Here is a 26,199-nt window from a genome sequence, read left to right on the forward strand (position 1 = left end):
AGCCTTAACCGACACAGCAAGAGTGACAAGTAGATTCCTGCTAGGGTCCAGAAGGTCTGTAAGGACAGCAACTTTTGGATGTATAAAAGCCACTTCCAGGACGTTTGGGTTATCAAAAGGCCACGCAGGCCTGTTTTTTTCCTTTCTGAACTACAAACAGCCCATTTCCACCCAACCTGGTCATTAGAAGAGCCTGGTAACATCAGGAATTTGTTGTCTGAGTGTAATCCTTTTCCTCCACCCTCCCCATTGCTTTTTCCTTTTGTGCCATGGCTTTCTGACTTAGATTATAAGAGTGGAGGCAGGAACTGTGTTTTGTGGGATTCTTCCCTGCTGCTTGGCAGAGATTGCCCCCTATGCTTTCACCTGGGAACCGCAAGTATTGGCATAGTTTGTGTCCGAGACCCCCTGGGCCAAACCTCTTGCAAAGGGAAGGAAATGCCAGAGGGCCTTGCAGCTCAGAGGCACCCACCTGGGTATGAAAGGTGCCCCCTGGTGGTTAGAGAGGTGCTGGACACTCTCCCAGGCAGGGCATTCAGGAGCGCTGGGTTTCACGTCAGGAGGGGAGGGAACCTTGCAGAGGTCGAAGGTGGTGTTCAGGCCCCTCGGCGGAGCTGGTGTGGAACAATTCTGAACGGCTGAGGTGCCCAGAGGCCTACGGGGCTTTGTAACTGTCAAAGGGCAGCACGGCAGCGGGCGGAGACTGTACGGACTAGAAGGCCTGGCTTTATCCACGACAGGAGTGCTGGTGCAGTCAGCCTGGGGGAAAGCAGCCCATTCCTTCAGGGAGCCCACTTGCTGTGGGGAGAGGGGACTCTTCCGCCGACGCTTGGCCCGCCCCTTGGGGGTGGAAGGGGAGCTCCTTTCGGACAGCGGTGGGCTCTCTGCCGACTTCCTTCGCTTCTTTGTTGGGAGGTGGGGGGTCTTGAAAGTTGCGCCTGGCATTGGGCCCCTCTCTGGTGAAGCGGGCAAGACCCCAGAACCACCCGTTGGATTGACACACTCGGCTGCAGGAAGGGAAGGCGGGAGGGCAGCTGCGACAGAGGGAGAGAGCAATGAAAACTGGCAGCCTAAGAGAGAGACGTACACCCAAGGGCATGGACCCAGGAGACGGGACAAATCAGCCAATGGGGGAACCCTTCACTCAGCCAACCCCCCAGTCAGCCAATGAGGGAACCCTGCACTTAGCCAACCCCCAGTTTGTCAGTGGGGGAACCCTGCACTTAGCCAGCCCCCCAGTCAGCCAATGGGGGAACCCTGCACTCAGCCAACCCCCCAGTCAGCCAATGGGGGAACCCTGCACTCAGCCAACCCCCCAGTCAGCCAATGGGGGAACCCTTCTCTCAGCCAACCCCCCCAGTCAGCCAATGGGGGAACCCTTCACTCAGCCAACCCCCCAGTCAGCCAATGGGGGAACCCTTCTCTCAGCCAACCCCCCCAGTCAGCCAATGGGGGAACCCCTTCACTCAGCCAACCCCCAAGTCAGCCAATGGGGGAACCCTTCACTCAGCCAACCCCCAAGTCAGCCAATGGGGGAACCCCTTCACTCAGCCAACCCCCAAGTCAGCCAATGGGGGAACCCTTCACTCAGCCAACCCCCAAGTCAGCCAATGGGGGAACCCCTTCACTCAGCCAACCCCCCAGTCAGCCAATGGGGGAACCCTTCTCTCAGCCAACCCCTCCAGTCAGCCAATGGGGGAACCCTGCACTCAGCCAACCCCCCCAGTCAGCCAATGGGGGAACCCTGCACTCAGCCAACCCCCCCAGTCAGCCATTATGGGGGAACCCTTCACTCAGCCAATCCCCCAGTCAGCCAATGGGGGAACCCTGCACTCAGCCAACCTCCCAGTCAGCCAATGGGGGAACCCTGCACTCAGCCAACCTCCCAGTCAGCCAATGGGGGAACCCTGCACTCAGCCAACCTCCCAGTCAGCCAATGGGGGAACCCTGCACTCAGCCAACCTCCCAGTCAGCCAATGGGGGAACCCTGCACTCAGCCAACCCCCCTGGGGGTTATTGGGTTGTTGTTTTTATTTTGATGATATATTTTGTGGTTTTATAGTCTAATATTGTTCTGCGAACCGCCCTGAGACCTCCGGGTATAGGGCGGTATATGAATCCAACAAATAAATAAAATTTAAATAAATTTCAACGCTGTCGTCCCCCGTCCCCCCCAAGAATCACCATTATCCACGAGCTGCTGCACTTCTGGCTCCAGGCTGCCTCGAGTAGCCGCATCCAGTTCCCCAACTTGCTCCTTTACAGCGGAAACTTCTGGGGCCTCACGAGCCTCTCCCGACACCAAGCTGCCCAGGCTTTCAAAGTCGACCCTCGTATCTGGGGTGAGGAGGTTGGCAGCTTTCAGAAGGGCATATTGCCTTTGTGCCACGTGCAAGATTGACGTTACCAGCCTGAGACAGTAAGAAAGATCGAAAATAACCACGGGATCACAATGCGAGAGACGGGAGCAAAGGCTGCGTGTGCAACGTACGATTAAAGCACATGGCTTTCCCCAAAGAATCCTGGGGAATTATAGTTTGCCTTTCAAAGAGTGAAAGACTCAGGTACCAGGATTCAAGTGGGGGAAGTCGCGTACTTTGAATGTATGTTGTGTACGCTGCAAAAGAGCAGAAACGAATGGTTCCTGCCCACCCTGCAGATAAGCAGTACAGTGGTACCTCTGGTTACGAACTTACTTCATTCTGGAGGTCCGTTCTTAACCTGAAACCGTTCTTAACCTGAAGCACCACTTTAGCTAATGGGGCCTCCCGCCGCCGCCGCGCCACCAGAGCATGATTTTTGTTCTCATCCTGAAGCAAAGTTCTTAACCTGAGGTACTATTTCTGGGTTAGCGGAGTCTATAACCTGAAGCGTCTGTAAGCTGAAGCATATGTAACGTGAGGTTCCGCTATACAGTTGTACAGTTGGTTACAAACTTAATTTGTTCCGAAGCTCCGTTCTTAACCTGTAACCGTTCTTAACCTGAGGTACCACTTTAGCTAATGGGGCCTCCCGCTGCTGCCGGCACGCGATTTCTGTTCTCATCCTGAGGTAAAGTTCTTAACCCGAGGTACTACTTCCGGGTTAGCGGAGTCTGTAACCCGAAGTGTTTGTAACCTGAGGCACCACTGTATTTTGGAAAGAATGAAATGTCTGTGACATCAGTTTGACTGCCAACCTGATATGTGCACATATCGGGTGGAAAGACGTTGACTCACCTCATCAGCTGCTTTTTATCCATTCCTTGCAACCGAGCATTCAGCTTCTCCTGTTTCTCAGCTGGATCTGAGGACTCTGTGCCACAGCAGCTGGGGTTCCCCCCCAGTTCCTGACTCTATCAAACACAGCAGAAAGGTGTGTATCGGGGGGGGGGTATGCAGGTGTAAAATTTGTATAATATATAGGGTAACCAAAATGGTCAAAGGCCTGGAAGCGATGCCTTATGAGGAACGGCTAAGGGAGCTGGGCATGTTTAGCCTGGAGAAGAGGAGGTTAAGGGGTGATATGATAGCCATGTTCAAATATATAAAAGGATGTCACATAGAGGAGGGAGAAAGGTTGTTTTCTGCTGCTCCAGAGAAGCGGACACGGAGCAATGGTTCCAAACTACAAGAAAGAAGATTCCACCTAAACATTAGGAAGAACTTCCTGACAGTAAGAGCTGTTCGACAGTGGAATTTGCTGCCAAGGAGTGTGGTGGAGTCTCCTTCTTTGGAGGTCTTTAAGGAGTGCTCTGATGGTGTTTCCTGCTTGGCAGGGGGTTGGACTCGATGGCCCTTGTGGTCTCTTCCAACTCTATGATTCTATGATTCTATGATATAGGTAAAGGTAAAGGGACCCCCGACCATTAGGTCCAGTCGTGGCCGACTCTGGGGTTGTGGCGCTCATCTCGCTTTATTGGCCGGGGGAGCTGATGTATAGCTTCCGGGTCATGTGGCCAGCATGACTAAGCCGCTTCTGGCCAACCAGAGCAGCGCACGGAAACGCCGTTTACCTTCCCGCCAAAGCGGTACCTATTTATCTACTTGCACTTTGACGTGCTTTTGAACTGCTAGGTTGGCAGGAGCAGGAACTGAGCAACGGGAGCTCACCCCGTCGTGGGGATTCGAACCACTGACCTTCTGATCGGCAAGCCCTAGGCTCTGTGGTTTAACCCACAGCGCCACCCGCATCCCATTATAGATACCAGATGCTATATTCTACCCATTGTGTGCAACATGCCCATCTGACAATTGGATGATCTGAATAACCGATTGTAGTTTAAAGGTGAATTTTGGACATAATGGAGATGTAAAAGATTTGGATTATCATAAAAGATGCAGGAGGATATGATTAGCAATAGAACCCACTAAGGGGGAGAGGGAATTCCAGGAGATTCTTTGGAATCTTGGCTTTTAGGTTGTATGTTGGATATGTGATTGTTAAAGTTTAATCTGAAAAACCAAATAAATAAATTTATTTTTTAAACAACAACAACACACAATTGGACGAGCTGCCGCGATGTCATGCAACGCTCCCAATTCCCCTGGGTGCGGATGAGAAAAGAGCACCCTCAGGGTGCTGATCAAAGCACCCACAAATCCACTTGCTGCCCCATGGGACAATCCCTGTGGGGTGCTCCGGGATTAGCCGAGAAACGGTCTCAGCGGTCAGTTATAAGAACCACCACGTGTGAATCTTTAAGAGAGGCACTGCAGATACTGAGCGGATCTCTGGGTAGAAAAGCCTCTGGAAAAAGGATCCACATGCTGAGATCTCCTGACCTCGATCCCCATCGCACAAACTTCCTGGCCCTTACCTGCTCTGCTGTGCTGCTTTTTCCTGAACAAGAGGCACCATCATTCGGTTTCAACAGCTCTGTCTCGCCATCGCCCTTATTCGGGGCTTCGCAGTCGGAACAAGCCTCCTTTGACCTGTACCAAGTGCAGGAGTGGGGTGTCACCAACCATTCTCTACCAAGCGCTGGTAGGAAACCCAAAGGACATCTGGTCTAACCTTCCTGTGCCTGCTTCCGGGGCCACAGCCTTGCTCAGTTTGAGAAAGTTTGCAGAGGAGGTGAAATTCAAATCAAGGATGTCCTGTTTCATAGCTTGGGCTCCTAGACATGACGCCAGCTCTCAGCCGGTTTTATTCTCTCGTACAAGTAGCTAACATTAGATGTTCACACAGCGTGCACTGAAAGCCCTGTTATGCCACTTGCAGCTTCCCTCAAAGAATTCTGGGAACTGTAGTTTGTTAAGGGTGAAGAAAGAGTTGTTTGGAGACCCTCCCTTCCCTCTCAGAGCGGTTTAACAATCCACTTCCCAGGGAAATTTGGGAATTGTAATTCCGTGAGGGGAGCGGGGGGTCTTTTAACAACTCTCAGCAGACCTAAGCAAACTATAGCTCTCAGCATGGTGTGGATGCGGCATTTTATTTTAATTTGGGCATGACTATAAACTGTTTATTATTGCTGTTATTATTGTTATTGTTGGTTTCTATTGATTTATTGGTCTGTTTGCTGCTTGTATAGGATATTTTGTTTTCTTTAAATGTTTGATATTTTGTTGCGTTTTTATATATATGTTGTAAGCCGCCCAGGGTGGCTGAGGAAACCCAGACAGATGGGCAGGATATAATTTTTTAAAAAAATTATTATTAAATTATTATTGTGGACGAAGCCCTCTGACAGTGGATCCCACAACACTTGAGAATCTATTTTCTAAATAGAGGCAAATTTCTAGGCCTCGTGGTTGCTGTGGTAAAAAAAAAAAAAAAGGAAAAGGAAAATTTAAGCACTGCATGTCTCTGAATATCTTAGAAAAAATAGGAGCCTAGGTTTTTAGGGAAGGAAAAGAAGAGGCTGGGAGGAGGACTTCGGGCTGAAACAGATCCTTCAAATCCTGGGGTCCATGATTGGCTAGATTTCAGCTTTAAATGCCTCACTTTGCACAGGCTTCTTGCAGTCTTGTCCGTATCAAAAGGTATCGACTCCAATGCTTCCTGTGTAGTAAGACACAGCAGACTTACCTGAGCTCATCCTGGCCAGGTCTGGAAGGAGTCAGAACAGCTGGTACAAGGTGGGGTCTAACCTCTGGGACATTTTCCTCATAAGCTTGGAGCCGCCCTCTTAATTCGGCCACCTGAAAGGCGTAAAAAAATAAAATAAAATTATTTCGCACATAGAGCGAAGTTCCCAAGATCACAGTGTACTGGCTGTATTACAAACCAACCATGGTTTCGATTTTCTATTTAACATTTGCATTCACGTGTAAATCATAATCATATACAAATAGGATTCTCTGAATCCCTAGACTTCCCTCCATGGGTTCCATAATTACTCTTTTCCAGCTGCATCGTATAATGTTCTCCATATTTTCTCTAAAAATCGGTTATCACAATAGTTCCTGTCACATTGCAAGTGTTGTTTTTTTTTTTTAATCCTGCCAATGTTTTTAATTGTTTACAGTGTTGTCCTGAATGACTTTCTACGGAGGACTAGTTCTAAGGACCTTCACGAGTGGAACTTGGCCTGAAGGGAACATTTGTATCTGGGGTCTTCAACACGGCACCTGTGGGCACCCTCAGACAGCCCTCCTGACATCTGCTCTTCCTCAAAAGAATAAATAAAGTTTTACGGCTTTTGAGTGGGTGTTTTTTGCCTGTCTTTCACTTGTTTGGGGCTGCGCTCAGGTGTTTTTCCTGTTGCTTACTGACTCACCACTTTTTTCTTCTGTAAAGGGTGTATTTTCTGGTGGCCACACCAGTTTTCTAGATTTCTAACTAGGCCTCTGGCAGCGCCGGATTAAACCGTGCGAAGGCCCCACAGCAGTCGAAACCTCTCTTGCCCACCCCCGTGTGAATACTCTAGGGGAAAAGACTGAACTAAGAAAGCTTGATTGCCATTTTCTTTCAAGATCAAATCAATATTAATTTTGATCCATTGTTGCAGGACCCCTAAAAGGCATGAGGGACCTGCTCTGCCAATCTGGTAATCCAGCACAGGCCGCTGGGTCCCCAAAAAGCTTGGTCTATGGCAATGCTAACAGGGAGTGGGAGAGAGAAAGGAAATGCAAAGCATCGGTTTGCAGGTAGACAGCAAGAATCGACAGCTGGACTGCCACAAAGCATAGTTTTCAGCTCCTTGGCACTGTGGTGAAACTTTTAACCAGACAGAGGGATTGCATACCTTGTCTAGCAATTCAAAAATGCCACACTGGCCAGGGCTGTTGGCTAATTCTGGAGGTTACATACCGTATTTTTCGCTCTATAGGACGCACCCGACCATTGGACATATCTTGTTTTAGAGGGGGAGAACAAGAAAATAAAATTCTCCCCCTCTCTGCTCAGCGCCCCTTCAGCGAAGCGGCAGGAGAAACGGAGCCCCTTCCATTTCTCCTCCCGCTTCGCTGAAGGGGCGCTGCGCAGCTCTCCCTCTCTGCTGAAGCCAGGAGAGTCTTGCTCTCCCGCCTTTAGCAAAAGGAACCCGAAGCCTCCTGAGCGCAATGGGAACTTGCGCAGGATAGCTGCCTGAAGCCTTCGGAGCGCACCGACCCCTCTCGCTCTTCAGGCTTCAGCAAAAGCAACGTGAAGCCTCCAGAGCGCTCCCTCTGCGCTTCGGAGGCTTCGCGTTGCTATCGCTGAAGCCAAGGAGCCTGCATTCGCTACATAGGACGCACACACATTTCCCCTTAATTTTTGGAGGGGGGGGAGTGCGTCCTATAGAACGTAGAATACGGTAAGTCAACATGACTAGTAGCTATGGACTACCATATCCCCTGTGAAGAAGGCTTCATTATACGATGACCCCCCGCCCTTCCTCAGGTTCCCACCCAAAGGAAACAGGGTCTGCTTACCTCTGCTTTCAGCTGCTCACAAACTGCTGCGTATTGGCTGATATGGCAATCCACACTGACCACGTTGCTTTTCATCTGCAGGCCAGGACAAAGCACAGAAAGCAGGCAATTTTTAGGTGGGGAACAGAGGTAGGCCGTCGCATTTTTGCACAAGTTGCAATTCCGGCCTGATTTAAGAGGTTGGCTTTCTCGGATACCTACTAGGAGTTTGATCTCTTTAGCTCGGTTGGCATACTTTAGGGTGTTGTAGGTGTCCTCGTAGGAAAGCGCAGAGGGACTAACGGCGGCTATCATTATGGTCCGGCAGTTCCCACCGATAGAATCCTTTAGGAGGCGGGTAAGCTTGCTGTCCCGGTATGGAATGTGAGGCTTTTTGCCCTGTGGGCCAAAAGGGAAGCAGAGACAAAAACTGGGTTTATAAAAATCATGCTCCCACAGGAAAATGCCCACAATTCCCCTTTAATTCCTCTGTGGCTACTGCGGCTACAGTCCCATGTGCACATCTACCTGGAGGTAAGTCCCAGTGAACACAGTGGGTCTTACGTCTGAGTAAACATACCTGGTGCTGATAATGCCAAAGTTGCAGGTTCAATCCCCGTAAGGGACAGCTGCATTATTATTATTTATTAAAATTCAGATCCTGCCCTATACCCGCAGGTCTCATATTCCTGCATAGATGATCCACAGGCTCCCTTCCAACTCTACAATTCTGTGATTCTACGCAGAATATATTAGTCTTACAACTTCACCCCCTTGTGGTGAAGCTGAGATATGATAGGGGGTGGAAAGGACTCCATTTTTCAGCAGCTGAATTTTCCATCATTTCTGCAAAATGTTTGTGTGAAGGAAATACTGTATTTTTTGCACCATAACACTCACTTTTTTCCTCCTAGCAAGTAAGGGGAAATGTTTGTGCGTGTTATGGAGGGAATGCCTACGGGTGGCATGCCTACGGATTTTCCTCCTCTAAAAACTAGGTGCGTGTTATGGTTGGGTGCGTGTTATAGAGCGAAAAATACGGTACTTTATGAAAACAAGTAAGGGATGGAAGGATTAGAGGGGATGTTACAGCATGGCATTATCTCTTTATAAAAACAGACAATATACACTCTTCACCCACCCCAAATCATGCTGCACATTTTCGAGCCTCTACCAGTCTGGATAACGCGATCAGATTTATTATGCTAAAAGCCTTCAAAGCATTTTTGTACACACACTTTATTATATAAAAATATATACGCGGGAATGACTGTCACTGAGCGAACTCAGGTGCCCTTCAACAATGACCGAGGATGTCTCTGAACAGTAAACCCAGAGGCAGACCACAGAAATCTAAACCCAGGGGCAGGAAGAAGTAGCAAAGGTGTTACCTTGGCATCCGCCAGGCTGTTAATGACGTTGATGAGAGCCAGCAAGGAGCGGTTGATGTTGGCCCCCTCGCGGCGCCGCTCCCCTTTGGCCTTGGTGGCAGAGGCCCGCTCTGAGCCCGCCAAGTCGATCAGACTCATCTTGGCCACCCGTATGTCCCGGGTGATGCCCACAACGCGATCCCGTTGCTTCACATGGATCTGAAAAAGTTAAAAAGTGCTGAATCCCTTGGTGTGGGTGGAAGAGCACTGAACTTTCTGAAAAGCAGAACTGGAGACAGCCAGTGGAATCTGCGTTGGTGCTGACCTTTAAAGCCCTAAACAGCCTCGGCCCTGTATACCTGAAGGAGCATCTCCACCTCCATTGTTTGGCCTGGACATTGAGAAGTGAAGTTACAGGGAACCAGGCAGAGGGCCTTCTAGGTAGTGGAATGCCCTCCTTGTCAGGAGTTCAGCCTACACTCGAGTAGGACCCTGGCAGAGACACATGCCCAACTGGCATGTTCTCTCCCTCCTGGTCTTTCGTTCAGGAGCTTCCAAAGCTTTCTTCAGCCCGAACATCATAGCGACCGATGCCAACCAACACCGGCACACTTAGGGATCCGCAGTTTGCACATAACGTGTGACACAACTCAGCATTTTGGCTAATCTATTTTATTTACACACGGAACACTACAACATGGCTCTCTCTCTCTCTCTAGCATCAGACAGCAAAGAGAAAAAGAACAAAGGACAATAGTCCCACTTAACAGAACACAGTAACACAAACATCCTGTTTCCATCACTTCCCACTCTGTGGAGTCAAAATATATAACGTCATGTGAAAGGCAAAAAACCCCATGACTGCAATCATGGAGCAGGAATTCTAACATTCCTATCAGATGTCAAGGAGACGGAGAACTACACAACACCTGAAGGCAGTCCTGTTATCGGGAAGTTTTTACTGCAGTTCGAAAGCACATGGGTGCAAGTAGATTAATAGGTACCGCTGTGGCAGGAAGGTAAATGGCTTTTCCAGGTGCTCTGGTTTCCATCATGGTGTCCCGTTGCGCCAGAAGCGGTTTAGCCATGCTGGCCACATGATCTGGAAAGCTGTCTGCGGACAAACGCCGGCTCCCTTGGCCTGAAAGTGAGATGAGCGCCGCAACCCCGGAGTCGCCTTTGACTGGACTTAACCGCCTAGGAGTCCTTTACCTTTTTACCTACCCCACAAGAATACAGATCGGATCAAGGATCCATCTGGTCTAACCTCCATTTTCCACAGCGGCAAGACAAAATATTTCCAGGAAGCCACACACAGGGCAACAGACCTCATGATTAAAGGTAGAAACTGTCTCTCATGTCTTGTTACACTGTCATTTCTACGGGCATATACGCTCGGCATTCATCACCCCTGCTATACAAAAATCTCCAAATGGGTCCGAACTTCAATGTCTAAAATCCCTGATAGAGGACAAGGATCCAGAGATCAGGCTAAGGGAGGCCAAACTCTGTGCAGGTGCCATAAAACTTAGGGAACAAGCTGTGCTACCATAATGACTAAGGCCTTAAATGACAATTTTAGGTTATATTTTAGTGATTAAGATTTAACTTATATATTTTTAACTGTTAATATATCTGTATTGTCTCTGTTATACCCAATTGCAAATTCAAATGTATCCCTATTGTGTTTTATGCCTTCCCTGATATTGTATGTGAGCTGGAACTGGTTTGTGACCAAAATAATTTGATGGGTTGGTGTTTTTTTAGGGCTTCTGCAGGCTGGTGGGTTTTGCGACAGGTGTATTCTGCTACTTAGCACTGACACAATAATAGTGCATCACGCATGGATTTCTAATGCGTCACTAATTGCTGCTTTATTAGTAGCTCCGTGATGCTTCATGATGTTACCACACTACTGCCATCTGGAGGGGCAGTCTTCTGCTATAGCACAAACCAAGTGGGACCAAAACAAAAACACCACAGCATTTGTGGCATGAAAAGCTGCAGGAGTTGAGCAGGAAGTTACAGGATGCTCACCGATTTGAAAGCAAGCTGTGTAACCGCCCCAAAACCTTTTGCGGGATCGCGTACGACTGGCTAAATGCCATCACAAGCACAAATCATCATGAGCGTACAAAAAAGCTTTCACTACATCGAGGGACAGAAATAATATTTCCTGTATGAAGAGGGAAAGAAACGTTTTCCTAATTACGCTGCCCAGCAAAAGTTGTGTATGGTCCCTAACAATCTCTGCCACACTTACCTGGAAGACTGCATGGGAGCGTGAAGAGGTGGCGTTAATGTCTGTGGGGTGCTGTGTACGGTTCAGATTTCCTCGCCTCAGCATCTCCAGGAGTTGGCCTGCCGATTTTGGCTAAAAGTCACAGGCCAGCAGAGAGAAAGAGAGACTGCTTAGTTAGAAAATATGTGGAAAGAGTAATTCAATATTTAACTGTAAATTTATGTAAGGTTTTCTTTGTATGTGTGGATTTAAGATACTGTATGATATCTATGAATTTCAATAAAGGATTTAAAAAAAGAAAGTCACAGGCCAGCAGAGAGAGAGGGACTGTTAAGAAAAGCATGTGCTGCAGGCAAAAATAGTAACTTCCCCTTCATATTCCCACCACAGCTGAAGAAATCCCGTAAGCAAGCGATGAGCTCTTTAATTACATATATGTACAGTGGTACCTCTGTACAGTGGTACCTTAGGGACGCAGGTGGCGCTGTGGGCTAAAGCCTCAGCGCCTAGGACTTGCCGATCGAAAGGTCGGCGGTTCGAATCCCTGCGGCGGGGTGCGCTCCCGCTGCTCGGTCCCAGCGCCTGCCAACCTAGCAGTTCGAAAGCACCTCCGGGTGCAAGTAGATAAATAGGGACCGCTTACCAGCGGGAAGGTAAACGGCGTTTCCGTGTGCGGCTCTGGCTCTGGCTCTGGCCAGAGCAGCGATGTCACGCTGGCCACGTGACCCGGAAGTGTCTCCGGACAGCGCTGGCCCCTGGCCTCTTAAGTGAGATGGGCGCACAACCCCAGAGTCTGTCAAGACTGGCCCGTACGGGCAGGGGTACCTTTACCTTTACCTTACAGTGGTACCTCGGGTTACATGCGCTTCAGGTGACATACGGTTCAGGTTACAGACTCCGCTAACCCAGAAATATTACCTCGGGTTAAGAACTTTGCTTCAGGATGAAAACAGAAATTGTGCTCCGGTGGCGGCAACAGCGAGAGGCCCCATTAGCTAAAGTGGTGCTTCAGGTTAAGAACAGTTTCAGGTTAAGAACAGACCTCCGGAGCGAATTAAGTTCTTAACCTGAGGTACCACTGTACATATATAAAAAGGTAAAGGTAAAGGACTCCTGACAGTTAAGTCCAGTCGCAAACGACTCTCGGGTTGCAGCACTCATCTCGCTTTACTGGCCGAGGGAACTGATGTGTGTCCGCAGACAGTTTTTCTGAGTCTGGTGAACCAGAGCAGCGCACGGAAACGCCGTTTACCTTCCCGCCGGAGCGGTACCTATTTATCTACTTGCACTTTGACGTGCTTTCCAACTGCTAGGTTGGCAGGAGCAGGGACCAGGCAACGGGAGCTCACCCCATCGTGGGGATTCGAACTGCCGTCGTTCCAATCGGCAAGCCCTAGGCTCTGTGGTTTAACCCACAGCGCCAACCGCGTCCCTATATGCATATATACCCCCCCATATTGTTTTCCCTGCAAGGCAATCATCGTACCCACCTGGTGATAAGACAGCCCTTGTACCACGACCCCTTTCTCTGGGTCCTCCTGAATGGCCAGTGGGCCTTTCGGTTCCAACAGGTCGTGGATCTGCTCGTTGTACACCTGGAAGAAAGAATCGGGTTTCAATACAGTGCATTTAAGTCTCCTGGGAGTCAGCACTCCAGAAGTGGTTTTCCAGCTGGGGCAGAGCCACTAGTTTTCCAGCAGGTGTGTCGCTGTCGCTCACTGGGAGATGGGGAGGTGAGGTGCAAATACCCTAGCAGAGCCAATCTGGTGTTCCTGCTGGGGTGTTTGCTCCAACCCCTATCATGTCTGGAAAATCAGCTTGAAGCTGTAGCTAAGAGCACAACTCCCTCCTGATCTAAGCAGCAAGAGAGTCACCACTTGCTGTTTCAGGCTGCAAGCAACTGCTCCTGTTTCTTAAATTCAGATAAACCAGTCAATCAGTTTTCGGGGGCATCTAGTGATCTAGATGTGGGCAGGGAGGGAACTAAAAGGATCATTCGTTCTCTGCCGATTAGATAGATAGATAGATTCTTTATTGTCATTACACAAGTGCAACATTGCACAAGTGCAACGAAATTGGATGCCATCCCTTAAAAACAACAAAAGCAAAACAACAACAACAACCAAACAAACCACATTCCAGCCACACCCACACCCACACCCATCAAACTCCCAGGTCACACTATCGAGTTACAGCATTTAAAAAGGCCACAGCTCTTGGATAGAAACTATTTTTCAGTCTATTTGTCCTTGACTTGATGTTTCTATATCTCCTGCCAGAAGGCAGTAGTGCAAACAGACTGTATCCCGGGTGAGATGCATCCTGCAGGATGTTGTTTGCTTTCCTAAGACAACGGGAACCGTACAGTTCTTCCAAAGATGGGAGAGGATGACCAATAATCCTTTGGGCTGTGGTTATGACCTTCTGGAGCACCTTCCTCTTCCTAGCTGTACAACTGGAGAACCAGGCACAAATACAGTATGTGAGAATGCTCTCTATGGAGCCTCGGTAGAAGGACACCAGCAGTCTCTCACTCAGATTGTTCTTCTTTAAAAGTCTGAGGAAATAAATTCTCTGCTGGGCCTTCTTCACCAGAGCAGTGGTATTTGCGCTCCAAGTCATGCCCTGATCGATAGTCACTCCCAAAAACCTGAATTCCGCCACCCTCTCCACCCGTTCCCCTTTGATATACAAGGGCTGAATGTCCGCCTTTTTTTTCCTGTAATCCACCACCAATTCCTTGGTCTTAGCCGTATTAAGAGCCAGATTGTTCTCTCCACACCAAACACAAAGCCGCTCCACCTCGTCCCGATAGGCGGACTCATCCCCTCCTGAAATGAGCCCCACCACCGTAGTGTCATCAGCAAACTTGATGATTTTGTTGCTGGGATAGATGGCTGTACAATCATACGTATAGAGAGTATAGAGCAGGGGACTCAACACACAACCCTGTGGTGAGCCGGTGTTAAGGCTAAGGGCTGTGGACATATGTGACCCCACTCTAACCCTCTGAGAACGTTCTGACAAAAAATCCAAAACCCAGAGACAGGTGGAGTTGGAGAGTCCAATCGCCTCTAGCTTGGACACCAATCTATGGGGGAGGATAGTGTTAAAAGCAGAGCTAAAATCCACAAACAGCAGCCTCACATAACTCCCCGGCTGCTCCAGATGGGACAGAGCAGCATGGAGAGTGATAGTGATAGCGTCTTCCGTGGATCTATTTGCCCTGTATGCAAACTGGTAGTTGTCAAAAGTTGATGGAAGACAGGAAATTATATGACGGCGCACCAGTTTCTCAAAACACTTCATGATGATTGGAGTCAGTGCAACTGGTCTGTAGTCGTTCAAACTACTGATTGTAGATTTTTTAGGCAGAGGAACAATAGTTGACGACTTCAGGCAGGGTGGGACAATAGACTGGTGTAAGGACTTGTTGAAGATCTTAGTAAAGACCTTCGCCAGCTGATCCGCACAGCCCTTCAACACCTTTCCCGTGATGCCATCAGGTCCAGCAGCCTTCCTCGGATTCACCATCCTCAATACCTGTCTCACCTCATGCTCCTCTACAGTGAATGAGGGGCCCCTATGGGCTGGTGGCTGTAATACCGGCGTCTCAGGTGGCTCCTTCTCGAAGCGAGCAAAGAAAAAGTTAAGCTCCTCCGCCAGCAAAGGGTCACCATCGACAGCACCAAGGTTAGGTTTGTAGTTGGTAATATGCTGAATCCCCTGCCACATCTGTCTTGTGTTGTTACTCCTTAAATTATCCTCAATCCTCTGCCTATAGACCAGTTTTGCCCGTCGAATACCCCTCTTCAAGTTTGCTCTTGCCACACTGTAAAGCTGCACCTCGCCCGACCTGAAAGCCCTATTCCTTTCCCGCAACAGGCACTGGACCTCTCTATTCATCCAGGGTTTCTGATTGGGATAAAACCGGATGGATTTATTTACTGTGACAGTGTCTGTGCAGTGATTGATATAGCACAGAACTGCCGCCGTGTGCTCCTCCAGGTCTGAACGATCGAAAATATCCCAATTGGTTCTCTCAAAACAGTCCTGCAGCTGGTGGATAGCGCCTTCAGGCCAGATTTTAACAGTCCTTGATATTGTGGGAGCCCGTTTCCTGAGTGGGATATATGCTGGTACCAGGAACAGAGACATATGGTCGGACTGGCCCAAATGTGGCAGCTGTAAGGCCCTATAGCCGTGATTTACATTCGAATAAACTTTATCCAGTGTCTTGTCCCCCCTTGTGGGACATTTCACATGCTGATAGAGCGTTGGGAGCACTGTTTTAAGTTCAACATGATTGAAGTCTCCCGCAATGATGTGCACAGCTTCAGGATGCTTGTCTTGCTGGCTGCTGATAAGGCTCTGCAGGCATCCCAGAGCCAAGTTGGCATTGGCATCTGGTGGCACGTACACACCAGTTAGCATAACAGCTGTAAACTCCCTAGGGAGTTTCATCCAATTCTGATGAAGCTTGACGTGCAAAACCAGGGCAGGGCCTCCCCAGTGCCTGCACTGTGGCCAGGAATTAGTGGCCAAAATTGTGGAAACCTTTTGGAAAAAGTGTATTTCTGAGGTTTGATGGCTCATAACACCACTTATTTTTGGAGTGATACCATAAAATTATATATCAGCGGAGAGATATTTTAATGAAGAGTGTAAGGCAACAAAGTTTGTTCAATCACCTGCATTCTATCAAAAGCTATAGCCAAAGAACCAGAAAAAGGAAGCACAACTTGTTTAGGTTGATATGCAGGAACTTTCCTTCATTTGAACGTAGCCAATGGGCATGAGAGTTTAGAGAGCCAATCAGGTGTTATGAGCCATCATACCTCAGAAATACACTTTCCCCAAAAGGTTTCCACAATGTTGGCCACTAGTGTGCCAACCCTGTTAGCCTGGCAGCAAAATATATATTTGATTTTTAACGTATCTGGCTGTTTTAATGGTAGTTTCATCTGTGCCTCTAGTTTGGGTAGGTTTGCCCCGAATACTTTGTAGTAACAAGGCAACACGTATGGGGAAACAAACCATCAACTGGAAAGTTTTCCAGATTTTTTAATTATTATTTTTTTGAGGGAGGAAAGCCAAAGCAGATCGCAAGCAAACAAGAGCACCCAGCTTTGCCAAAATCACAGCAGCGAACCCTAGGCATAGCTCTCACCATTACAGGCATGGCACGCTACTATGTAAAAAAAAACGGGGTTCCCTTTGAACTGGGGAACGCACTAGATGGAAGTTCTGCCAACCAACAGGTCTGAGCTGCACTTCGTATGCCATGGGCAGGAGCCCAAGGACTGCAACAATGCGGGCCACAGTGATTAATTGATTAATTAGTTAGATCAATTGCTTCGAAGATTTTAATCAACTAAAAAGGTGCCTCCAATTAATCAGGCAGGTGGCTGGTTTTTTAAAAAATGTAATTTTTAAACACAATTCACTTATGGAAACTGCAGGTGGCAAGCACCCTCTTCCAATGGCCTTTTTCCTCTTCTGAGATGATGTCTCTTGCAACATGTGTGCATGATCTAATAGCAAAGAGCTTTCTTGGACGGCGTCTCTGTGCTTCCCTTCTGTGCCATATCTGAGGGGATGGGGAACCAGAAGTTGGTGGACTCCGCCTCCCAGCATCCTTCACCATCAGCCATGCTGGCAAGGGCTGATGGGAGTTGGAGTCCGATAACATCTGGAGGGCCACAGAACCCCTGTTGAATTCCATATTGTTCCAGTAAGGTAAAGGGGCCCCTGACATTAGGTCCAGTCGTGGCCGACTCTGGGGTTGTGGTGCTCATCTCGCTTTATTGGCGGAGGGAGACTGCGTACAGCTTCCAGGTCATGTGGCCAGCATGACTAAGCCGCTTCTGGTGAACCAGAGCAGCACACGGAAACACCGTTTACCTTCCCTCCGGAGCGGTACTTATTTATCTACTTGCACTTTGACGTGCTTTCGAACTGCTAGGTTGGCAGGAGCAGGGACCGAGCAACGGGAGCTCACCCCATCGCGGGGATTCAAACCGCCGACCTTCTGATCAGCAAGTCCTAGGCACTGTGGTTTAACCCACAGCGCCACCCGCGCCCCTTATTGTTCCAGAGGTTCCTGTAAATCAGAAGTATTGCCTTCTGCAAATGCAAAGTGCTGTTTTACTGGCACATGGTTATTTGTCACAGCCCCCAAAGGTGTCCCTCTTGTGTCAGAGACGTAGCGTCTTACCCATATGCAAAATTAATCAATAGATTAATCGATTTATTCATCCTTTAAAATGCCTTTAATCAGGTTGCAGCCCCAGGAGAGAAAACACGCACAAGACATTTTTGGTTGTAGCTAAGCTGGTATGAAACTTGACTTCAGTGCCTTGATAACACATAGAATCATAGAACTGGAAGAATGGAAGGGACCCCGTGGGTCATCTAATCCAACCCTCTGCAACGAACATCTTCCTGTGTTGGACCCCATCTGCACTATACTGTACATTTAAACCAGAATCATACCACTTTAAAAAGTCACTGCCTTCCCCCCTAAGAATCCTGGGAACTAGAATTTGTTGACGGTGCTGAGAGTTTTTAGAAGACCCCTATTCCCCTCCCAGAGCTACAATTCCTGGAGTGGTTTAACAATCAATTGCTCTTCCAATAAATAAACAAAAATAAAATAAACCCAACACTTTTAGCAGGCTATAAGATTATTTAATGGCCAAAGGTGTGGTTAAAGAGGAATGTTTTTCCTGGTGCTTAAAGGCGTGTAATGACAGCGCCAGGAGAGCCTCTCTGGGGAAAGCATTCCACAGACAGGGAGCCACCACAGAAAAGGCCCTGTTCACACATATCTGCTACTTCAGGAAGTCCTTCTGAAGAGAACAGGACCAAGGGCAAACCACTTGCCTATCTGTATGCGTGGAGGTCAAACTGCAAAACTGGGTTCCTGCTAGGGGCGGTCTGACCTCTGCTATGAACACTGCATCTCTCTGCAGCCTAAGGTAGAAAGAAGCTGTAAGAAATGGGCGTGGGTGATACCTCCTGGTAGGAGACAAGGACCTCGCAGTGCTTCTCCTCCTTCCTGGCCTCTATTTGCTTGTATAGCTCTTCCATGGTGAAGTACATGATGCCTGGTTCCTTCTCCGACCCCAGCATGGTGTGGGTCTTCCCTGCACCCGTCGCACCATAGGCAAACACTGGAAGAGAAGGAGGGCACAGCCACTGAGTCAGACCCTAAGGATCAGGGATGTGCATTGAACCAGCTGGATCACTAACAGATGCCGGAAGGCCATTCAAATCCTGGGACCAGCGTACAGTGGTACCTTGGTTCTCAAACTTAATCCGTTCTGGAATTCCGTTTCAAAACCAAAGCGTTCCAAAACCAAGGCGCGCTTTCCCATAGAAAGTAATGGAAAACGGATTCATCCGTGCCAGACTTTTAAAAACAACCCCACATTGGGAACCACGGCTCTAGCCTTTATCTATGGTGTCAGGCCACGGCACGGCCTTGAAGACTGCCTGTCTCGACGGCAGAGCCAAGAGAAGCCCAATCCCTTCAGCCTCCTTACCTGAACAGTTGTAGCCATTCAAAACCCCGTCCAGGATCTCTTTGGTCGTATTCTCAAACACCTCTGCTTGGGTAGCGCTCTCGCCGAACACCCGGTCAAAAGCAAACGTCAGGTTCTTGCCTTTCCTTTTCGACGGAGGGTCCTGAGCTTGGGCGAAGACCCCCGGCGGGCTGGGTTCCTCGGGATCAAACACCAACATACAGTCTCCAACCACCCGCACCACGCTTTGGCGGCTCCCCTCCCGCTCGCGGGGGGTCTGCGGCCGCACCCGCACCACTACTGCCACGCTGCCCTCTCCGGCGGGCGAGACATGCGCCATGGCTTCAGGGCTCTGTGTCAAAGAGAGGACATTTGTAAAAAAAAAAAAAAAAATCATTTTTGTTAGGGATTGTAGGACAAGACCTGCCAAGAAAAACAATTTATTTATGTATGCTACAACAGCGGCAAGAGTCTTGATAGCACAAGGGTGGAAGAATGAGCAAATCCCAACGAAAGAACAATGGCAAGAAAAACTGACGAGTTATGCAGAGCTAGCTAAATTGACATATAAATTGCGGGACAAGGACAACTGTGGCTTCAAGGAGGAATAGGAGCTTCTAAAAAGACAACAAAATGAACTGGACTCCTTGGCAGGTTTTGAATAAACATACACCAATTTATTGGTTGATAACATGTTAGATAGATAATGTAAGGATATGTAAAATTTTATAACATGCAGAGAATAACATGTGCTGAGAAATGAGAGGGAGGAGCTGAGGGAAATCTTTGGAGGGGGAGGGGGGAATAATGTATGCGATTATATGATTTGATAATTTGTTATGTTATGTTGAAATTGAGAATAAAAATAATTTTTAAAAAAACAGAGAGAGAGGACAGGAGCATGTCATCATGCACAGCGCCCGAGTCTTCACATCCCTTTTGATTCTGAGCTGGGGCTGAATTGCTCTTGAAGAAGCTCTGCAAACTGGCCACATCCACATTCAAAACAGTTATGTACCACTTGAAAAAGATAGGGCTTCCCCCAAGAATCCTGGGAACTGTAGTGTGGAGAGTTATTAAAGGTAAAGGTAAAGGTACCCGACCGTTAGGTCCAGTTGCGGACGACTCTGGGTTGCGCGCTCCTCTCGCTCTATAGGCCGAGGGAGCTGGCATTTTTCTGCAGACAGCTTCCAGGTCATGTGGCCAGCATGACCAAGCTGCTTCTGGCGAACCAGAGCAGAGCACGGAAATGCCATTTACCATCCCGCCAGAGCGGTACCTATTTATCAATTTGCATTTTGATGTGCTTTCAAACTGCTAGGTGGGCAGGAGCAGGGACCAAGCAACGGGAGCTCACTCCGTCATGGGGATTCGAACCGCTGACCTTCTGATCAGCAAGCCCTAAGCTCAGTGGTTTAGACCACAGCACCACCCATATTCCCCCCAAGTCACTGGTTTTCAGCCAGTGTGCCATGGCACCCTGGGGTGCCTTGAATGATGGTCAGGGGTGCTGGCCTCTGTCGTTCTTTCCTTCCTTCCTTCCTTCCCTCCCTCCTCTGATGCCCTCACGCATCTTTGCCTCCCAAAGGCTTGTCCAGCTGTTCGTTGCAGCAGCCACGGCTACAGGCTCCCCAGGCAAATGATGCCTCTGGGGCTGGCCAGGGGGTACTGATGCCAGGAGCTGAGGCGGCCTCGGAGCAAGCAAGCAAGTGGGTGAGGAAGTGCAGCCAGCCAGTTTGCCAGCCCTTGCTGTTGGGAATGGACAGATAAGCGGGAGGCTGGCCAGGCAGGCAGGTGCTGTGCCGGCCTTTCTTGTGCTTGCAAGGCCCGCCTGGGAGCTGAGTGCCCGGTGCCGAAGGAGAGCCTTTCTGCCATGCAGGCCTGGCAGCACCTGCTGCTGCCACCAAGGTAAGGTGCTGGCCTCACCTTTTGCCAGTCTCCATTGGGCCACTAAGACTGTGGGCATCCTTTTCCCAGGCTCCTGTGGGCTGGCTTGAGGAGGTGGTGGTGGGAGCAGCTCAGAGGACTCCCAAGGAGAGGGGAGGAGGGAGGGTGTTCAAAAAAGGGTGAGGGGCTGCCAGCTCTGTAGGCAAAGGGTGACATAACTGGGCTCCGGAGCCCCACAGGGGTGCCGCAGAAAGAATGTAGTTGGTCAAGGGAGCAATGGACTCAAAAAGGTAGAAAACCTCTGCCCAAGTTGGTTTAACAATGCATCCTTCTTCCCAAGGAACAACAGTCATACCTCTGGTTGAATGCGCTTCGGTTTGAGCGCGTTCGAGTTGTGCTCCGCGGCAACCCGGAAGTAACGGAGTTTCGCCGCTTGCGCATGCGCACACGCTCAAAATGACGTCACGCGCATGCACAGAAGTGGCAAAAAGCGACATGTGCGTGCGCAGACGTGCCGTCACTAGTTACGTTTGCTTCTAGATGCAAACGGGACTCCGGAACGGATCCCGTTCGTATCTAGAGGTACCACTGTATAGGAATTATAGCTCTGGGAGGTGAACAATGCCAGTGGTCAACAAAAGAGGTTGAAAGACTGTCTCAAGGCAAATTTTAAAAAATGTAGTATAAACACCAACAACTGGGAAACACTAGCCTGCGAGCGCTCCAACTGGAGAACAGCCTTTACCAAAGCTGTCGTGGGCTTCGAAGACACTCGAACTCAGGATGCAAGGGAGAAACGTGCTAAGAGGAAGGCACACTTGGCAAATCCACACCGTAATCAATTCTTGCCCGGAAACCTATGTCCCCACTGTGGAAGGACACATGGGTCCAGAATTTAACAGTCATTATTAAAACCGTGTTTATGGAAGACAATCTTACTCGGCTACGAGTGATTGCCAAAGAAGATGGAGTCACCTAAAAAAGGGGAAAGCCATGATTGCTTATAGTGGTATGATACTTCTGTAAATGTATAGTGCATGCACGAGTCAACATAAGTTTGCATAAGGAGATAATGGTGAGATAAACAAATTGCAATTTCATATGCCATCTATTCATTCACAGAGAAAAACAATTCTGCTCCAATAAGCAGGGAAGTAGCAAATAACCAGCCACATGCCAGCAAACCACCTAACTCTCCTCGGAGTCCTTCACAATGTCTCAACAACCTTCCTGAAGTTCAGAGCCCAGCAACTGAACACAGGATGATAAATTTGTCTTGCTTTAATGCTACTAAGGCAACAAATTTACAGCCCTGTTCAGCCACAAGGGATTAACGGCCAAAGGCACTCATTGATTGATTGTACCGGCTAATCAATGCATTCATTTGTTGCAAGATTATAAATGTGGGTTTTAATAACAGCTGTCCTCTCTGAAAAGAGCAATCACTTCTGACGGCTTTGTAGTATGGCAGTGCCTTCACTTCTACTTCGGGATTCAGGCCATGTTCACAAAATCGTTTCCAAAGGGCTCAATTTATGTCTTAAGGGACAGATCGGAGCAGATCAGAAACATCCTGAAACTGAGGGAAATGGGAAATGTCTAGCGGGGGCCACGCGTGTTTGGAAGGAAGTGCTGTGCAAAGTCACCATTTAGCAATTCTGAGAACTGCAAATCCAACATTTTGGAATTCCATTCAAGGGGAAAGCCGAAAACAAAAACAAAAGTCTAATGGATTAATACTTTGAACCATTGCTTTCAAAATCTATTTCATCAAACCTGTTATTTTTATATATATATATATATATATATATATATATATATATATATGGGGACGCAGGTGGCGCTGTGGGTTAAAGCCTCAGCGCCTAGGGCTTGCTGATCGAAAGGTCGGCGGTTCGAATCCCTGCGGCGGGGTGCGCTCCCGCTGCTCGGTCCCAGCGCCTGCCAACCTAGCAGTTCGAAAGCACCTCCGGGTGCAAGTAGATAAATAGGGACCGCTTACCAGCGGGAAGGTAAACGGCGTTTCCGTGTGCGGCTCTGGCTCGCCAGAGCAGCGATGTCACGCTGGCCACGTGACCCGGAAGTGTCTCCGGACAGCGCTGGCCCCTGGCCTCTTAAGTGAGATGGGCGCACAACCCCAGAGTCTGTCAAGACTGGCCCGTATGAGCTGAGATATATATATATATGCTAAAGGGACGCGGGCGGCGCTGTGGGTTAAACCACAGAGCCTAGGACTTGCCGATCAGAAGGTTGGCGGTTCGAATCCCCGAGATGAGGTGAACTCCCGTTGCTCGGTCCCTGCTCCTGCCAACCTAGCAGTTTGAAAGCACATCAATGTGCAAGTAGATAAATAGGTACCGCTCTGGCGGGAAGGTAAACGGCGTTTCCGTGCGCTGCTCTGGTTTGCCAGAATCAGCTTAGTCATGCTGGCTATATGACCTGGAAACTGTACGCTGGCCAATAAAGGGAGATGAGCACCGCAACCCCAGAGTCGGTCAGGACTGGACCTAATGGTCAGGGGTCGCCTTTACCTTTATATATATTCTGGTTTTCTACCACTATCTGTTGTTATATTTTGACATGGCCTATCATATTTAACAGAGGGAATATGAGCAGCACGTTTTTGGAATCACAGAAGTTGGAAGGGACCCTAAGGGACATCTAGTTCAACCCCCTGCAAGGCAGGAATATGCAGCTGTCCATTACGAGGATTGAACCTGCAACCTTGGCATTATCAGCACCGCACTTTAACCAACTGAACTATCCACATCTTAAACTGCATTTGATTCTTGTTCTTATTATTTATATTTTAAGCTGTTGTGGTCTGAGCCAACATCACTGTGTGATGGAGGCCGAATAGACAAGGCTGCAATCCTAAACCCACTTTAATTCAATAGGGTTTACTTCTGATAAGATATTCTTAGGGTTGCAATGTCAGTAAGTAAATAAAAAGCATTTTTTGTATGGCAGTCATGTTTTAGCAGTGGTGCAGAGGACTGCAACAGGATTAGCAAAAATCAAGTATCTGCTAGAGTAAAGCTATCATTGGATAAAATACCATACATTTGCCTATGCATTTAAAAATACCAGGGGACTGGGAATATCTGGAATGATCCTGTATCACCAAGTGGCTTAGCACCGTTGGTCAAGTCAATGTAGATTAGTTCAGTCCTTCATTCTTTAAAATTAATAAGCTGGTATCAGGATGTTTTCATATGTTCGCAAATGGAAGGGAAACAAAAACATACAGATATTGTGTTTTACCCTAAGGGGCAAACAGCAGCTTGAGTGTGGAGAATTATGTGGACTGGGAAAACAGCGTAAGTGGGGAAAGTTAACCCTCTCACTCGCTGAACCTGGGTCCTAATCTGAACCCCCTATCTCAGGGCAGCCAATAACATTCATAAAAACAGACAAACCAAAAAGCCCCAGGACATCCTGTTCACAGTTCTCCCATGACAGTTTGGCTTGAAATGTATATTATATTTGATGTGTGGTGAACATTCTAAACGCAGACTGTGGTCTGTGGTGCTCTGTTCAGAAAAGCCAAGGAGATGTTGCAGAACAGCCACAAAATATATATTCTTGGCCCTATACTGGATTTGTTTCTTCTGAAGACAGAGGCTATTTTGAGGATGGTCAGATCAAACAGGCTAACAAGGCTAATTTCCCCCTTAGAGGGGCAGTAACCAGCAGCTTGGCCTAGGGCACGATTTTCTTTTTCATATGTCACTCGTTTTTACAACAATCCCCATGCAAGAGGGGTCGGGGGAATACTCATTTTTAAATTCATATTTAACCCAGGAGCAAAACATGAGTGCTTGTTCAGCATAGAACAACCCCCTACCCCCCCCCAAAAAAAAGATTATTACACGATCCACTGAGATTCCTGGTCTCAGGCTCAGGGAGCTTGAGAATCTCTGTTTTATAACATTGTTTTGCGGTTGTGAAAGACGGTCTGTTGGATCCCTCGCCCCTTGGTGAGGTCTTCATGCAAAACCTCTCCCATTAGTTGCCAACGTTTTAACCAGCCCCTGCTCCTATGCCTTTAAACGGCAGCTTGAATACCAAGAGCCTGGCGGGGGGGGGGGTTCTTTCTTCACAACATGGAGATCCATCAAGGGCAGGGTGATCCTCAGACATTGATAGATCTCCACGCTGTCGAAAACTTCCCGATCTGTTTTCTGTATATTGCAGCCGCCGAAGGCACTAAAAGCAGGAAAGGCTGTTCAGTCGACGATGCAAGATAATCCTCGTACCGTGTGGTCACCAGACAGAATCCTATATTATATACAGTATATTTTTCTCTCCCCGCCCCCCGCCGGCAATAAAAATCAAGCACCCCTAAACACGCGCCACATTCTTTCTAGCTCCCCTTACCGAGATCCTGCACGCAGTTCGGCCTCCTTCGACTCGCCAGTTCAAATCTCCCGGCCACGCCCCTTCGCCCGCTTCCCATTGGTGGACTGGCCTACCACGCGCGCCTCTGGACTTCTCCTAATTGGTCAGTCTGTTGGCGAGATGGGACAAAAAAAATAGAGGCGGGCCGGCCTTTCGCTGTGCATGCTGGGAGTAGTAGTTCCGGTTAGGCTTTCCGGTGGGGGGGGGGTGCGAGGGAACTGTTGAAGCTGGCTTTTTGCTGCAGCCTCTAGAAAAACAGTAGTGTGATAGGAATTTCGAGGTCTTAGATATATGGTAATGTTCATAACGAAATTAAAAGACGCCTGCTTCTTGGGAGAAAAGCAATGACAAACCTAGACAGCATCTTAAAAAGCAGAGACATCACCTTGCCAACAAAGGTCGGGATAGTAAAAGCCATGGTTTTCCCAGTAGTGATGTATGGAAGTGAAAGCTGGACCATAAAGAAGGCTGATCGCCGAAGAATTGATGCTTTTGAATTATGGTGCTGGAGGAGGCTCTTGAGAGTCCCATGGACTGCAAGAAGATCAAACCTATCCATTCTGAAGGAAATCAGCCCTGAGTGCTCACTGGAAGGACAGATCCTGAAGCTGAGGCTCCAATGCTTTGGCCACCTCACGAGAAGAGAAGACTCCCTGGAAAAGACCCTGATGTTGGGAAAGATGGAGGGCACAAGGAGAAGGGGACAACAGAGGACAAGATGGTTGGATGGTTCTTGAAACTACCAGCATGAGTTTGACCAAGCTGCGGGAGGCAGTGGAAGACAGGAGTGCCTGGCGTGCTCTGGTCCATGGGGTCACGAAGAGTCGGACACGACTAAACAACTAAACAACAACAACAATGTTCCTAAGTGTACCAACCAAGCACGTACATAGATCAGCACAGGAAGACCGACCTGGAACCATTTTTGATTCCCAAACTGCCCCAAACTGACCAAATGT

The 26,199-nt window shown here is 48.5% G+C and overlaps 1 protein-coding gene across 1 annotated transcript in view; it reads right to left on the minus strand.

Moving 5' to 3' along the window:
• Nucleotides 1–25,348, minus strand: part of KIF18B (kinesin family member 18B) — a 29,278-nt gene extending 3,930 nt beyond the window's left edge. Inside the window, exons 1-13 of the mRNA XM_079950200.1 lie at nucleotides 25,220–25,348; nucleotides 18,974–19,304; nucleotides 18,444–18,601; nucleotides 12,917–13,021; nucleotides 11,448–11,558; nucleotides 9,206–9,403; nucleotides 8,037–8,213; nucleotides 7,836–7,910; nucleotides 6,010–6,122; nucleotides 4,799–4,913; nucleotides 3,219–3,334; nucleotides 2,185–2,411; nucleotides 473–1,034 (exon numbers count right to left, since the gene is read on the minus strand). Of these exons, the coding sequence (XP_079806326.1) occupies nucleotides 473–1,034; nucleotides 2,185–2,411; nucleotides 3,219–3,334; nucleotides 4,799–4,913; nucleotides 6,010–6,122; nucleotides 7,836–7,910; nucleotides 8,037–8,213; nucleotides 9,206–9,403; nucleotides 11,448–11,558; nucleotides 12,917–13,021; nucleotides 18,444–18,601; nucleotides 18,974–19,292 (2,276 nt within the window). The 5' untranslated portion in view covers nucleotides 19,293–19,304; nucleotides 25,220–25,348. The remainder of the gene's footprint in view (nucleotides 1–472; nucleotides 1,035–2,184; nucleotides 2,412–3,218; nucleotides 3,335–4,798; nucleotides 4,914–6,009; nucleotides 6,123–7,835; nucleotides 7,911–8,036; nucleotides 8,214–9,205; nucleotides 9,404–11,447; nucleotides 11,559–12,916; nucleotides 13,022–18,443; nucleotides 18,602–18,973; nucleotides 19,305–25,219) is intronic.
• Nucleotides 25,349–26,199: the final 851 nt, after the last annotated feature.

The sequence above is a fragment of the Podarcis cretensis genome (assembly GCF_951804945.1).
Source record: "Podarcis cretensis genome assembly, chromosome: 13".
Taxonomy (NCBI): domain Eukaryota; kingdom Metazoa; phylum Chordata; class Lepidosauria; order Squamata; family Lacertidae; genus Podarcis; species Podarcis cretensis.